Below are 16,362 nucleotides of genomic sequence, written 5' to 3'. Positions count from 1 at the left end.
AACATTTAAATGTGTTTAGTATTTTTTTTCTATATTTGAGATATTTAAGTTGAGTTTGGAGAGGTTAAAAATGAGATATAAATAAATGTCAAAATCAAACAAACCGTACAGCTGCTAGCTATGATGGCCCTCTGATCTCTCTATGCATGTAACACATATATGTACATGCAAGCCATGTGCCATAATTTCTTGACTGTCACTTCTAATCCGCACCGCAAGCTAAGCAATCACACACCATTATATTATATAATATATAATTCCGCCATTAACTATACTAGTACTTTTGCAGCCAAATTAAAGAAAGAAGATCGATCTCAACTGTGTCATTACATAATTTAATTCTTCATTTTTCTCAATAATGTGGTATATATGCGTATTTCATCAAATGTCTTTCCTAGTACTAGCTACTAATGTGACAGTTCATTTTCAAGAAAGTAGGAAGTGGGACAGAAAAAATTAAAAATAAAAATATTACTCTGTATGAAATTTAATTACCATTTCACCACCCGACCCAACAAAAACTAGACTTCAAGGTCTGGGTAAAATTTCACAACCAGACAGATCAAATGATCCCCAGACATCATTATTAGCTAGGCTTGTCGAACTTTTGGTCGGATAAACAACATCATCTCCGAAGAATGTCCCGAGATCTTGTTGTTGAATCATGGGTTGTTGCCATGCAAAATTGGGCCAATGATCATCCTCAAGAAGAGCTTGCAAGTCGAGTGCGCTCTGGTTGTAATCAAGAAGATGTTCACCATTATTATTTTCTTCAACTAATTGATCCATGAACAGGGGATCCGGAGGGTCTACCCCTTCTTGATAATCCAACAACAGTAGTTCATCTACTTGGCTTTCCGAGTCCAACGAGCTGAGCGCCATTGACGCAGAAGTGGAGCTAGTAGCGCCGCTGTCTTGAAGATCGCCGCCTTGATTCAAGTACTTAGCAAAAACCGCGGCCATATCAATTTCTTCAGCGCCGGCCGACCCGTTGTCGAAGCCGCCGCCAGGCACGTGGTGGGCGGCGGCGGCGGCATTGGAACGGTGTTGTTCGGCGGCTTGCCTTGCGGATTTAGAGCGGCGGCTTTTGCGGCAGCCACCGCCGACAGGGACGTTGCGGAGGGAGCCACCTTTGGTCCAATACCTCCGGCAACTTTTGCAGAAGTACCTAGGCTGGGATAAGCTGTAGTTGTTGTAGTAACAGAATTTGGTGTTGGTAGAGGCACACCTAGGACAATTTGGAGCCAACTCAATGTTGGGTTTCCACTTCCTATCCATAAGAATTGGCCTAATTGGATGGCACTCCAACATTGGACTACTCTCACTACTCAACATTTTGCACTACTATCTATCTATGTATATGTGTGTTGAATAATAGAATCTCAAGATTTAGAGAGAGAGAGAGAAGCTAGGGTAATATAGGATTGAATAGTTAAGGTGGCCTGGGGATAATCTGTGTATATATAAATGTGATTTAGATATAGGTATATGGTTCGGTTGGGGAGGGGGGGGGGGGGGGGGTTTGATAGGCATGCGCATGTGGAGTAGTAGAAAGATTGGAAAGAGATCGTGGGCGGTTTGCGAGGCGTTTGGAGAAAGAAATAGCGTATGGTGCATGTGAAATGGATGGGGTGAAGCTTAAGCCCCCACATTCTCATGTTGGATCTATTAAGTCACTGTTCTATAGGCGGATGAAGCGTGTGTGTATATATAATATATGCACCTAATCTAATCTCACATTTCTTCCTTCTCAGTCATTTCTGGTTTAATTTTTAGTCAAACCCTCCGGACTACTTCGATCTCATGGAATATTCATATTCCTATAGAGTAAAGACTATCCGATCCCCCACACACATATATTCCATGGGTTTTAATTTATGTTTACACCCAATACAAATTAAGTTTAAACTAACACAAATGAATGACATGGATGTGAATATGTGATGATATGATGTTTGTAAATTAGGGTCCGTTTGGAAACCAGGAAAATGACTTCTGGAAAATGTTTTCTGGAAAATGAGTCATTTTCCGGAAAACATTTTCCTTTCCGGTGTTTGGTTGCATTCTGGAAAACTGTTTTTGTGTGTTTGGTTCATTTTCTGGAAAATGAGTAGAATTGTATAATTAAACATTTTAATTATTTTATTTAGAATATTACAACATGTATAATAATATATAATAATATAATATAATATTAATTTTAAATATAATAAAAAATAGCTAAGTTTTTCAACAAAAAAAAAAACTAATAATATATCAAAAATATTATGGTGGTGGTGGTGGTGTAGTGGTAGTGGTGTTATTCGTTATATAATAATAATAATAATAATAATAATAATAATAATAAGAATAATAATAATAATAATAATAATAATAATAATAATAATAATAATAATAATTGGTGGTGGTATGACGGTGGTGGTGTGGTGGCGGTGGTATGGTGGTGGTGGCGGTGGCGGTGGTTGCGGTGGTATGGTCGTGGCGGCGACGACGATGGTTGCGGCGGCGGCGGTAGTGGTGTTGGTGTGATGGTGGTGGTAGTATGACGATGGTGTGGTGGTGGTGGTGGTGGCGGCGACGGTGGTATGGTGGTAGTGGTGGCGGCGACGGTGGTTGCGGTGGTATGGTGGTGGTAGTGGTAGTGGTGGTTGCGGTGGTATGGTGGTGGTGGCGGTGGTGGCGGCGGTGGTGTGGTGGTGGTGGCGGTGGTATGGTGGTGGTGGCGGTGGCGGCGGTGGTGTGGTGGTGGTGGCGGTGGTGGTGGTATGGTGGTGGTGGCGGCGGCGGTGGTATGACGGTAGTGGTGGCGGCGACGGTGGTTGCGGTGGTATGGTGGTGGTGGTGGCGGTGGTATGGTGGTGATGGCGGCGACGGTGGTTGCGGTGGTATGGTGGTAGTGGCGGCGACGATAGTGGTGGCGACGGTGGTTGCGGTGGTATGGTGGTAGTGGTGGCGGCGGCGGCGAAGGTGGTGTGATGGTGGTGGTGTGGCAACGGTGGTATGGTGGTGGTGGTGGCGGTGGTATGGTGGTGATGGCGGCGATGGTGGTATGTTGGTAGTGGTGGTGGTGGTGGTATGATGTTGATGATGTTGGTGTAAAAGTTGGAAAATGACTTCCCCCAAAAAAAAGGGGAAGTCATTTTCCATAAAATTGCCTTCCTTTTCCATTGACTTCCACCCCATTTTCCTTTGACCAGTCATTTTCCAATGTAACCAAACACCAAAAACCCGGAAAATGACTTCCAGAAGTCATTTTCCGGGTTTCCAAACACACCCTTATATGATAATATATGAAATTCTCTCGATCTATGATTTTGTAGTGTTTTGATTATACTAATTAAAATTATTGTAGTTTTTTGGAGCAAACCCTCTGGGTCCTGTAAGTTGATGGTTGTATGAGAGACTGGATAGTTATAGAAAATATTCAATTGTAATTGTTTGACCGATTGATCATTTTCTCATTGCAATACATTACCATTACAGAGAGTAAGTTGATCTTTAATTTCCTGATTAATTACACACCTATATATTGGTCTTCCTTTTTTTGATTGCCATAGAATTCGTTGAACGGTATTATTCTTACTTTAATTCATGAACTACATTAATGATATATAGATATGCATGAATCCCTCTCATTTTCTTCATGTGAGACTTTCTCAATAGCCACCAATAAATAACTTTCCAGTTCTACATTCCCACAACCTCTATTCCATCCCTAATAGACCATGCATGATAAATAACCCAAAACTCACAACTTGAAATTGGAATTCACATTCCCATCTACCTTGATATATGATCACACATTATTCTCCTTGTGCCTGCTTCCCCGATTGTCATTTAATAATACTTCCATCTCTGCACATAAAGAATCTTTATCACCTTACACTGAGAATCTGAGACCCCTACAATACCATTGGAGCAAGATTTTAGAATGATCGGTCAAACTAATTGAGTTAGTCCCACATAATAGTGCATATTGTAAGCTCTTTGAATTGATGTATGCATTACTAATTTAGTAAAATTGTAAGAGTAAACTAATAAGGCTTTGACCAAAATCACCAAATCAACCTAGTATAAGTATATATATTAAAAAGATGCGGGCAGAGGCTACATACAGCGTACTTCACTCTTGTATCGGCATGGGGATCAACAATGAGAGGAATTAGTGCAAAAACGGCGGATTTTACTTGAACTCCGTGTTGCATTGCACGTGCACTGTTCTCTACGTGGCAACTCCTCCTCCTCTTAAACACTCTATATGCATGTTCTACTTAATCATTTCATTTTTTTACAATATCCTACTTAAAAATAACACGTATTCAAAAAATTAACTTTAATAATTATATAATAAATAGTGTTAATTACTATTTTATATTTTTAATAGATTGGACAACATTTTTACTCGAAATATTATTGTATTTTTTTTTTTTGAATGCTAACTAGCTCTATTACAATGTAAAGCATCTGTTCATATACTATTTCAACCTACTGAAACACAAAGAGCCAATAACGCCTCAATTGAGGCTCGAACTCACAATCTTCCAAATGAAAGTCCAACCCAGGTACCATTGGACCACATAGTCCTAGTGAAATATTATTGTATTTATTATTATTAGTACAGTATTATTATGAAAAAGGTCAAATAGGCCATTGAACATTATTCAAAAAGTCAATTAGACACTTAAACTTTTAAAGATTGCAAGCCCTTAAACATGTTATTTTAAAATATTGAAACCCAAAAATCAATTGATGACCTATAATTACAAGTCATCAATAGGTTTCCAGCAAAATTCTGATTATATTTCGGCAAAACTATTGCCAGTGTCTTTTGGTTGCCTTCTTGATCCGGCGAAGGAGAAAAACCAAATGACATCGGTGACCGTTTCGCCGGTGTTTTTTGCCAGAATATGGTTAGAATCTTGCTAGAGTTTCGTCAGAACACTAGAGATCTGTAATTATAGGTCACCAACCATATTTGGGCCTCAATGTTCTAAAATAATATGTTTACGGGTTTAGTTGCAACATTTAAAAGTTTAAGTGTCTAATTGGCTTCTTAAGTAATGTTCATGGACCTATTTGACCCTTTTTCATTATTATTATTATTATTATTATTATTATTATTATTATTATTATTATTATTATTATTATTATTATTATTATATGGAGCATTAATTAAATTTAAATTACAATCTGTTATGCGTTAGGATACATTCACATTTGGGCGTGTTTCAAGTCATTCTCGTATTTTGAACCTCAAATCCGCGTTCTTTTTCAAAGTCAACCTATTCATTTTCATTATTTAAAACCCAAAGTCAACCTTTCCATGCTTTATTTTATTTTATTTTCTATAATTAATCAAAATATTTTCTATACAATTTATGAATATAATTTAAGTGTAATTGTTAACAAAAATTACTCCGGGGTAAATAAAATATTTCAAATAAATAAAATAAAATATTTCAAATAAATAAGAACTAATTATCTTTATAAAACAACAACATATTGCTAGAATTGTTATTGTTGATGGTATCAAGATTTGAACTCTCAACTATTTCGTGGTAGCTAGGATCCTAGTCCGAAAACCTTTGCAAACAAAGAGGCATAAGATCGAATGGCTCGTACTTGATATTCGATAGCACTTTCCCTCTATGCGACTCCTCTCAGTAAAAGATATTCAAACTCAAAAAAAAAAAAAAAAAAATCAGAGTCCATCTATCTAAAAAAATTAATTAACAATGCCATAAAATTAAAACCTTTTAAATTTAATTATCACCTCACAATTTTTTTTACAGACATGAGTAATTGTTTCACATTTTGATGAAAGGATGTTAACAATATAGGAATGTTAGAGAAGCTAGCAGTGATTATTAGTTAGTTGGGTATGTAAAGAATGCAATAGTACGTGTTAGGTTTGCCCCAAATAGAAAAACGGCTACAGTACGTATTGAATATATGTATATAAAACCTACCCTATAATCTTGCAATTGTTATGCAAGATGGACACGATTCTATCTTCATAATTATTGAACTATATGTTTATAATTATAAAAATTCATAATTATGACCGTTCAAGGTGGACACCGTTTCACAACATAATTTGCGATAATTTTGGTACCATACTTAGATTAATCTCCATTTGCATCGGCCCAGTCTAATTAAGGGCAAAGTGCTGATCATATTAATTTGGGGTTCGAACTCCTAACCTTTTCTTAAAGAATAAAAGTGTACGACTACCCATGTCAACCAAGTGGATTTCCTACACCATAATTTGAGAAGGTGTAAGTAGAGTGTTGGCATTGATATTTAATTTAGATATTGAAAACACGAAAATGGTAGCGTGTAGGGATATGATAGTGTTAATAGGAAATGGAATGGTGTGGTGTGGGTCCATTGAATTGAGGCTGTTTTTGGAGTTGTAACCGATCATGCAACTTAGGTAGTAAGTTAAGGTTGCATCTGTTTCACACTCGGCTGACGATAGATGATAACACATAACAATAATATAATATAATGGACCAACATACATGCATAATATCTAATTATTAGGGCCCACTTATTTCATTTCTGAGTTGTAATCTTTTCAATCCGTTAATTGCTAGCATAATGCCAACACCAGGTATTTCTGAGTTGTATATATATATATATATATATATATAAAGGCGGGTTCAGGTGCGGCAGTGTCTTACGGTGCGGTTATTTCTTACAGTGCGGCAACACCAATAGTTCACCAAATATGCACCATCAACGTTAGGAAATACACCACACAAAACAGAGTAAACAGAGCCCTGCATCACCAAACACACACCATTAGGTGTGAGTAAAAACACCATACACTGTTCGGAAATACACCATTGGGGTGGTGAGTTATATGGTGTGTTTTTTTGAGTCTGTGGTGTATTTTGTGATGTTTTATTACATTTCATTGGGGTGTGTTTTTATTACATTGTTGGTGCATATTGTTAACACTATTGGTGTATTCTGGAATTTGACCGCACCGTCGCATCGTAAGACCCCGCCGCATATGAGCGCTCTTCTATATATATATATATATATATATATATATATATATATATATATATATTTATGTGAATCATAAATAAAAAGTACATTTTTAATATACTAAAAGTACATGATTTTTTATATATCATCAAATAATGTATATTTAGTGTTGGAAAAATTAACTTAAAATGGCAAATCAAAATCCAACTAGAGGAGATCGAAAAGGCTTGAAATCAAGCCCGAGCTCGCGGGCACGAATGTCGTCCGGAAATTGGCTGGCCTTACGGGCTAAGTTATGCCAAACTTCGGTATCATCGGAACTGAACCGAAAGCACCTACTCTCGTGCTACAGAGGAGCAAGAGAGGTTCCAACTGGTATAGTCACTTGGTTCGGCCGGAACCGAACCGAAAGCACCTACTCTCGTGCTACAGAGGAGCAAGAGAGGTTGTGGTGCACCGAGAGCACAACTCTCGTGCATCTGTGACCACGAGAGTGGTGCACTCTCGGGTTGCACCACAGTGCGCACGAGAGATGTACTCTCGTGTTGTCTGGTCCGTGTGCTCTCGTGTGAACCTGCACCCCAACGGTCTGAAACCCGAAAGTTCAGCCTGTTGTACAGATTAAACTCATCTGTTACGGAATTAATAAACTCATATGTTACGGAATTAATACTGTTTTAATTCCAATTTTAAATTCTGAGTTTAATCCTACTTAGTGGGTGACCGTTACAGGTGTTATACAATTGGTTTAATACCAATTAAAGGCCATGTTGAATGCTATCCCTTCCAACATCCCTATATAAAGAGAGGTAGAGCAGTAGCTTTTTACACAGTACGAAAACGAAAGGAATTCCAGTAGCTTTCAGCTTCCCAAAACTCTGCTTCTACTCTCTTCTTTACCAACTAGTGTTCTCTACTTTGCTTTGTTTGCCGGGTTCCTTGTTTAGGTGCTTAAACAAGGAATTATAGCACGTTTTATCCTGGGAAACCTAGGCTACAACGCTCCTAGCACTTGTGGGAGGTAGCAAATAAGGTTTTAAGGAAAAGAACTTTGTGTTCGAACTCGTGCTAAACTTATACTCAAACACTCAACCTTTTCCTTCCCAGTTTTTCTGTTTTTCCATATAATATTAATCTTTCCGTATGATTATTATTATTTTGGAATTTTTCAACCATATTACCCAACATTTAGTACACAAATAATATACTTTTAGTATATAAAAAGTGTATAATGAATTTATGGTCCACACAACCATGTGGACCACAATAATTTGCCATGTTTGAGTTGGTATTGAAAATTAAAGTTGATCGAATTGAATATGGTGCGTCAACTATTTGTGATTCATTGTTGTGCTCCTTCGCTATTCAAAGTTACGTTGCAAAACTACAACTTTAATTTGTAAAATTGTGTCCCAAAAGGGGTGAAATAGTGTGTGAAATATAATTCTCGTACTTCATTACATGTGCTAATAACACCTTTTTTAGTTAAAAACTCATCGTACATAATCTTTTTAGTATAATTATCTTTCGTGTACAACTTGCGAGATATTATGCACGAACAATGTTTATTCAATGCACAAATTCAAATATATATATTTGATAGGGAATGCACAGATTCAAATAATAACTAAAAGTTTTCATTGTCATAAAAAAAAAAAAGTGAAAAAAAAAACATAACAAACAACTTCGTAAAGTTGTAATAGTTTTGGTTCTCCACCAACTAGATCTACCCATTTCAAAGAAAGGTAACATTTGGGTGAGAGCATCTCACAGGTCTCAATCCATGAGATGAGACGGATCTTTGATTAATTGGTCAAATCTTTGATTAATGAGTCAAATTTTTGATCTTATTAATCAAAGACCCAACCTATCTCACGGATTAAAACCCGTGAGACGGTCTCACACAAATTTTTACCTTTAAAAAAAAAATCAAACATCCAAAGTGTCGAAATGTAATAATTTCACCGTGCCCCATTTTTAAAATATGTCTCTTGGTCCTCTTGGAGGGCAAGTGGAGGAGATGTGATTATTTGAACCAGGTCTACTAGTTAGAAAGTGATATATTTTAATTTCCCATCCAGTTACCATTAAACATCGTGGTGATTATTTTAATTAATTTAGGATGAAAATGTAATATCCGCCTATAAAAATTAAATTGAAATTTATAAAAGAAATGAAAAAAAAAAAATCTTTGATATTTTAAAGATCCAATACGTATATAGAAACGAGGAAAAGAAAGGTTTGTGAATTGTGAAGGTAGCATGTGGGTGTTTTACGTCATTTTCGTGATGGATGTGAAGGAGAGGATTGATTTCCTCCACGTCTCTCATTTTGCTGTTTTCTTCCTACATATCAAAGCTGCAGGATTTGGCCCTCACTTCACACTCCACTTTTAACACTTTTTATTAAATGCACTGCACACCACTCATCCTCCTCTCCTATGTGCAATATACGCCATTAATTCTTGCATTCAATTTCAAGATTAATTACCTTTTAGACCATCCATCATATCAATATACGAAAAATCTTCAAACATTGCAATAATATTATATATATTCATTTAATTTTTAGATTGGAATCTAGGACTGTTTCATTTGATTGTGATGGAACCTGGCTAGGGTCCAGGCCCAAGGAGCACATGAAGGGAAGGTAAGGAATGGATTTGGAAGAATTCAAAATGCAAATTAAAGTTTGTCATGGGGTTTACATAGAAAAAACACGAAATTCATACGCAGGTTAAATTGAGGTGTAAATCGAGTAAGAGAAGTGGAAAGGACTCCAATCTAAGGTCGGAAGTTAGAGGAATTGGAAGTAGGATCGAGCCTTATACCTTGCACAACTGCCTTGCGGCACATAGGGTGACCCGTGCACACCCTATGCACCTTTTAGTTGTGTGTGCAGGTAGGGTGCTCCACGTTTCTTGTGCAGGGCTAGTGTGAGCATCAATTGCAAAAATAGTTTTTGACTGGAACAACTAACCAACTCACCCAAACTATAAATAGATCAGAAGGTTGTTACAAGTTTTCAACATCATATCATTATCATTTTCAATACTAAGGGAGTGTTTGATAAATAGTTGTTAGCTGATTGAGTTAGTAAGTTTAACTAGTTGATTGTAGAAAAATATTTGGTAAATTAGTTGTTAGCTTATTATATACAAACTGACTTTTTCAAAAAAGTTGTTTTGAACAGCTTTTTAAATTTTTAGTGTTTGAGAGCACTAAGCTGTTACAAAAAGTTAATTAATTAAATACTCATATTAATTTTTTAATCAAGTCAAACTGTTAATATTTATGAAATCTAAAAGTCACATGTATCCCAACCTCTTATTTGATAATTTGTTGTGTTTGTTGCCTAATGCCTATTTATATGATTCTCGATTATCCAATTATATATGTGGTGTATGTTCCATCATATTGAATGCATGCGTGGCGTTGGAATATGTTGGTGTTAATATATAGTATTCCAATATAAATTAGTAAATTACCACAGATAGCAAGCTTAAATGACAAAGTAAATAAGAATTATTCCCGATCCGCAATTAATTTTGTAATTACTAGGTCACTTCTTTATTTAATTTTAGAGTATTATTTTTGCTACAGTTTTTATATTTTTCCACTTTTGGAATATCGAAAAAAATTGAAGAAATATTAATATGAGATTTAAAAAATCTCAACTAAAGATTTATAATAATTTATTTATAAATTTATTTTATTTGTACAAAAAGAAAAAGAGAAAAATTAGGTATATATTATTTGATTTATGACTTATATTCATGTTGATATATATATATATATATATATATATATATATATATATATCAGGTACTTGATATAAGTATTTATCCCACTTGAATGGTATACAATATGTTTCTAAGAGGAAGCGACCCATAATCAAGTTGGTCAAACAATTGGTTTCGTAATCACAAGATTCAAAGTTCAACTCAATGAGATCAGATTTATCTATAGCCTTTTTAGTTGAACCGGTTAACAATGAGTAAGCTAGACTAGCTAGTTTACCTCTTTGTAGTTCTTTGCCAACTAGAATTACAAGACAAATTTCTTCTAAAATATATATATTTGAATAGCAACGCATATTTCCTCGTAAAAAATCAAAGGAGGTCTTTAAAAGCTTGGCAAAAACTTATGTGAGATTGTTTCATAGGTCTCAATCCGTGAGACGGGTCTAATCTTTGATTAATGAAATCAAAAATCTGATCCATTAATTAAAAATTTGACCCACCTCACAAATTGAGACCCGTGAGACGGTCTCATACGTACAAATGTTACCTAAGTGCTTAGAATTCATTCATGACTTCTTTGATGGGCCGACATTAACGTGAAGAACTAATGCATGGTCCAATAAACCCAATAAAGTCTTATCCCAACTTTACAATTTTTTTTTTATATAATAATGATCATATTTAATTAATTAAATGATCATATGTAACTCATCTTGTCGTGGTACAATTGGATTGCAACATAAATATTGGAAATTGGAGACCGGACTGCAGGAGATCAGAGGATATGTATGTATTTTTTTGAATGCTGTTTAAAAAATAATCGAATATTGGAAATCATTATTTTAGTTTAAAACAATATTAAAGTTTGGATTTCCTTAAATATGAAATTCAAATTAAATATTGCGGTTTATTGTAATGTCAAATATTTACGAAAACTAAACTAGTGTGTGATACACACACTGCACACACGGAGTGTATACGTAGGGTGCATCTTATGGTGTTTAGGAGTATAATTATTGTGTAAAAATGTATTTCGATTGCTTAATTAAATTTTACATTGTAGTATTTTATACATATGTGTGTAACGAATCATATGAAAACATATATTATTTATCAATTAATATGAACGATCTAAATTAAGTGGTTTTTTTTTTTTTTTTTTTTGAAGGTAATCAAGTGGTTAAATAGCTTAAATTTATTACATACATGGTTAAAATTTTATAATTTTTCATAGCTTACTATATAAATGTTTATATATTTATATAAAAGTGAACATCAAAAGTAGAGATGTATTAATAATTAACATAAAAATGCATTATTTGCATGTCACACAAGAAGCTTTCACACTTGATCTCATTTAATGATTCTTGATTTTTACTAAATGGTCACGCTGCTTTATTATATTGCTGGGAAGAAGAAGAAGAACTATTTATTGCTAATATTCAATTAAGACAATATACATAGAAAATTAAAAAGTTGTACATTTATAATTTATTCCTCTTAAGAGAAGATATGCTAAAATACGGTAACTAATAATCATAGCCAATAAATATCCAACTTCAGTTTGACCTGATCCAAGTTTTTGATTCTTGATGAAAGAAGAGTCACAAACAACCGATCTAGAAATCGGTTCTGAGCAACTGTATTGAATATTCAACAGCAACCTGTGTGTATTATAGTTAATAGAAATGTACCGAAGCCAACCCGTGGATGCCCTCACTTCCTGCATTATTATTATTATTATTATTCAAGCTATTAGCTAATTAATTAACATGTGACAAATAAGAGACTAAATTGTATAAGAAATACTATTTAGCAATTGAGGAGGAGATAAAAGTGTAGTTTTTTGTATTATATATTACTTGGATGAAGAAGCCCCCACACAACATGTTTGTCATGGTAACAATTGAGGCAAAAGTTGTAGCCTTTTTGGCGTCCATGAAAGCCGCGCCTATAGCCAATCCTAAGCCCTTGAGAGAGACATTTGGAAGCTCAAAATGTCAGTACACTCTGATTATCTGCTTAGACTCAAGTGGCCGGAAACAATTAAGAATTATGGATCTTACCTGAGCTGCGATAATGCTGAGGAAAACTGTGAGCAGAGTTAAAGAAAACGCAGGGACTGTCATCTTCAAGCGAACCATGAAATAGACAATGGTCAAGAATATAACAGGCAAGAAAAGGTCAAGAGGAATATCACTGATGCTTCTGGCTACCAGATAGGCACTCAGTTTGTACATGTTCACTGATCTCTCCTTTACCAGCATTGCCCTTTCTTGTGGGAATGTAAATATGGCTGTGAAAAGAGGAAAGTATGCCCAGAATACTGAGATGAAGAACAACAGTCCTGCCTGCATGCACTTCCAACATTAATTATTATGTACTGTTTAGTTTAGTGGCTGTGGATTCCAAAAAAATGGCATTATATTACTTGCCTGATCTGCAACTTTATTGGGAGATTGAACGTTGTCTGAGGGCCACCATAGTAGTCCGGCAATCAAAGCTGTTATTATGACCTGTGTGATACGAAGACTGCTGAAGTATTCATGGCGCCGCTCTTTAAACCCTCTTCTCAGCAAAACAGAGAACTGCTCGCACCATGTTGCTCCCACTTGCTCAACATTCTCCTCAATCACAATTGGGTTCAAAAGTCTCCAGTTCTCCATGTCCTCACTTCTGGACTCATAAGCCCCCACAAGATACTGCAAAACAAAATTAAACACTGAAAATGACACTTTTTTTCTTCTCTCAGTTAACAAAGAAGGAGAAGAAGAAGGTTTGTTGATGTTGCCTCGTGGACGTCGGATGGGGAAGGCTCAGAATGTTGGTTTCCAGGCACTGATTTGGTGTCGATGTCTGAAGGAAAAGACTTGTCTTTGATATTCCCATTTGCAAGATCAATGAGAAACTCTGCAGGGTTCATGGCAATAAGGGGAGAGCAGCCAATTGATGAGAAATACAGCATAGCTTCTGAGGCTTTTCCAGAATACAGAGAGCACCCATTTCCCAACAGAATCAACTTGTCGAATGTGATGAACAATCGACTCGATGGTTGATGTATGGTGGTCACCACTGTCTTCCCAGCCTTACAAATTAAACAGTTGAGTTGAATTGGGACAATTCTTATCAGTCAATGAACAAGCTAGTGTTATGTAACTTTAATTTGAAAGATGATATATAATAACAACCTTAGCAATATTATGTAACATCTGGACAATTCGTAGAGCCGTGGTTGAATCCAAACCAGATGTTGGTTCATCCAAGAACAGAAGTGATGGGTTTAGCAGAATTTCATTGCCAATGCAGACTCGTTTCCTTTCACCTCCAGAAATTCCCCTGATAAGTGCCCCTCCAATTATTGTGTTCTGGCACCTGAAAATCATTGTCCTTAATAAATTTCTTTGCCTTGACACCATTCTTGGGAAAGTGACAGCAAAATTAATTAATAGTGCCCCATTTAAAACAACCTTAACAAAACTGAGGCCTCATTAAGGCCTGATGAATTTTTAAAGAATACTACAACTGCAGACTGAGAATAAACTGGGCAAGCTAGAAAAATAGTCTCAAGTAGTAGTGTAGTACCTTTCAAGGCCAAGCTCACATATGACACTCAAAGCTCTTTCCTTTTTCTGTTCTGTGGACAGTGTTTTCGGCAGGCGTAACAAAGCAGCATAAGTTAATGTTTCTTTCACTGTTAGGTGGGGAAACACAATGTCATCTTGTAGCACAAACCCAATCCTGTTCATCCGGCCATATGTTGGTTATCAAACCAATTAAGCTAAGAAAGAATTTAAGAAAACAATACTTAATTAAGTATTAGGCCTTTGCTAGTCCTGACAATTAGTAGTTTTTGGTGTAGTGGTAAGTGCTTGATCGATTCTGACATGGCGATTAGTTTACCTTTGCTTCAAAGACTTGTTATATGGATTATCATTGTAAGTAATGGTGCCTTGATTGATTTTGGCCCGTCCGCTAAGAAGGTTTAGCAGAGTAGTTTTACCACCACCAGAAGGTCCCATTAGAGCAAGAACTTCCCCTGGACAGACTGAACCGCGCACCCCTTGCAGTATGCATTTTTCTGCTCCTCTTGCTGCTGCTGCAACCGTGTATCTCACATCTTGGAACTGCAGGAACAATATATACATATATATAATCCACCAAAACTGTACGTAAATCATTCACTCCAAACAGTTTTAAAAGAATGGCAGAGAAGTGAGTTGGATCACCTTGAGGTGTATAGACATTGTAGGCTCAATCTGAACAATCCTGTTCCAACCACAAGAATCATCATCATCCTTTTCATCTTCATCAATCGGTAGAGCTGTGTTTATCTCCAACTTATCAGCCTTGTGTGGATAAACCGCAGCACTAGCACCACCATTGATTCCATCAACCTGTCTTCTCATCTCCATATGCTGCAGACTACATGATATTTTTTTCACGCCAATGCAAACATCAGAAAAAAAAAAAAAAAAAAACCCAACTTATTATCGTCAAGATCAGATAGATGTTCACATTGTTAAAAACAAGGATTAAAATTACATGAAGTTCGTAGATAAGCTTGTAGTGGATCGGAATAGGTAGCAGATGAGAGGTGTTGTGGTTCAATTTATATACTATAAGTAAGGTGATCTGAGAGTGACGATATGATGTGGGGCTTCACATTTAATGCTGCAGCGTGATGTCCTTAGCATTTCTGCAGGTTTGATAGATGTTGTGGTTATATATGGTGAGTATCCAAGAAAATTGGGTATTATATTGATGTTGCAGAGGGGTATGTAAGGATTCATTGGCTAGAAATGGAATTCCCGGCTGTCAAAGCAAGTGAACAGTGGCGCATGCAGAAGTTGCAGATCAGATTCAAGCAAATTAAAGGGAGGCCCGGCCGGCAACTCCATCGTCTTATTAATTATTATTGGCTGCATGCATGGATTGTAGTAAATTCTAGCTTAGATGAATTTTTGAACATGTATGTATGAATGCGATTTTACACAACACAATTAATGGCTTAATGGCATAGAGGGTATGATATCAAGGTCTGAAAAACATAAACTCACAAAATGTGGAGGCAGAATACAAATTAAACTACAAAGGCTAGAAGAGGGGCCGAGGGGGAGGGGTTGGACACCCTGCTTAAGCTACTTGCCTAAGTGGCGAAGTGGATGAGACGGCAATGCCCTATAGGAAGCACACTACCCCACATTGGCCAATAGGGCTGGGGCTAGCTACTTGGTAGTCCTATTGGGGGTGGGGGTGGCGAGAAGACTGTCCGTACTTTTGAGGTAGTTGTCAATTCTTTTATGAGGTATGATACCTGACATGTATGGTTATGGACGGATAATGCATTTTGACCACTTGTTTCTTGTGGATTTTTGGCATTCATACACCCATATGAGGGTCATTTGTTCTTTCAAAACATCGCCATCAATAGATCCATCTAGACTACTTCACATGTCGATCTTCGTCTCACTACAAAGACCTGAATCCACTTTAACCAAATTCAAATGGAAAGTGAACCTCATATATGTTTATACCACAAAATAGTCAATTTATGCTGAAAATTCCAAATATATATACACAACTCTCATTATAAAAACAAACTCTTAGATAAGACCGGATTG

At 36.2% G+C, this 16,362-nt stretch overlaps 2 protein-coding genes across 3 annotated transcripts; both read right to left on the bottom strand.

Annotated features, from left to right (window-relative positions):
• Positions 1 to 310: 310 nt before the first annotated feature.
• On the bottom strand, positions 311 to 1,524 carry LOC109169890 (dof zinc finger protein DOF1.2). Its single transcript, XM_019318787.1, has one exon. It carries the CDS (start codon positions 1,333 to 1,335, stop codon positions 529 to 531), a length of 807 nt encoding a protein of 268 aa, XP_019174332.1. The 5' UTR covers positions 1,336 to 1,524; the 3' UTR covers positions 311 to 528.
• A 10,613-nt stretch (positions 1,525 to 12,137) lies between these two features.
• On the bottom strand, positions 12,138 to 15,394 carry LOC109169749 (ABC transporter G family member 22-like). 2 transcript variants are annotated; one of them, XM_019318643.1, is made up of 10 exons: positions 15,284 to 15,394; positions 14,968 to 15,163; positions 14,642 to 14,865; positions 14,324 to 14,479; positions 13,930 to 14,113; positions 13,533 to 13,826; positions 13,177 to 13,443; positions 12,808 to 13,092; positions 12,604 to 12,711; positions 12,138 to 12,464 (listed from the first exon to the last, which is right to left on the bottom strand). In XM_019318643.1, the coding sequence occupies exons 2-10, from the start codon at positions 15,151 to 15,153 to the stop codon at positions 12,210 to 12,212; spliced, it is 1,959 nt and encodes a 652-aa protein (XP_019174188.1). In that variant the 5' UTR covers positions 15,154 to 15,163; positions 15,284 to 15,394; the 3' UTR covers positions 12,138 to 12,209. The 2 variants fall into 2 exon arrangements, with proteins under 2 accessions (XP_019174188.1, XP_019174189.1); XM_019318644.1 differs by having other exon boundaries at positions 14,968 to 15,394.
• Between the last annotated feature and the right edge of the window lie 968 nt (positions 15,395 to 16,362).

Source organism: Ipomoea nil, unplaced genomic scaffold (assembly GCF_001879475.1).
Source record: "Ipomoea nil cultivar Tokyo-kokei standard unplaced genomic scaffold, Asagao_1.1 scaffold3321, whole genome shotgun sequence".
NCBI lineage: Eukaryota > Viridiplantae > Streptophyta > Magnoliopsida > Solanales > Convolvulaceae > Ipomoea > Ipomoea nil.
This window is presented reverse-complemented; position numbering and strand designations above follow the sequence as displayed.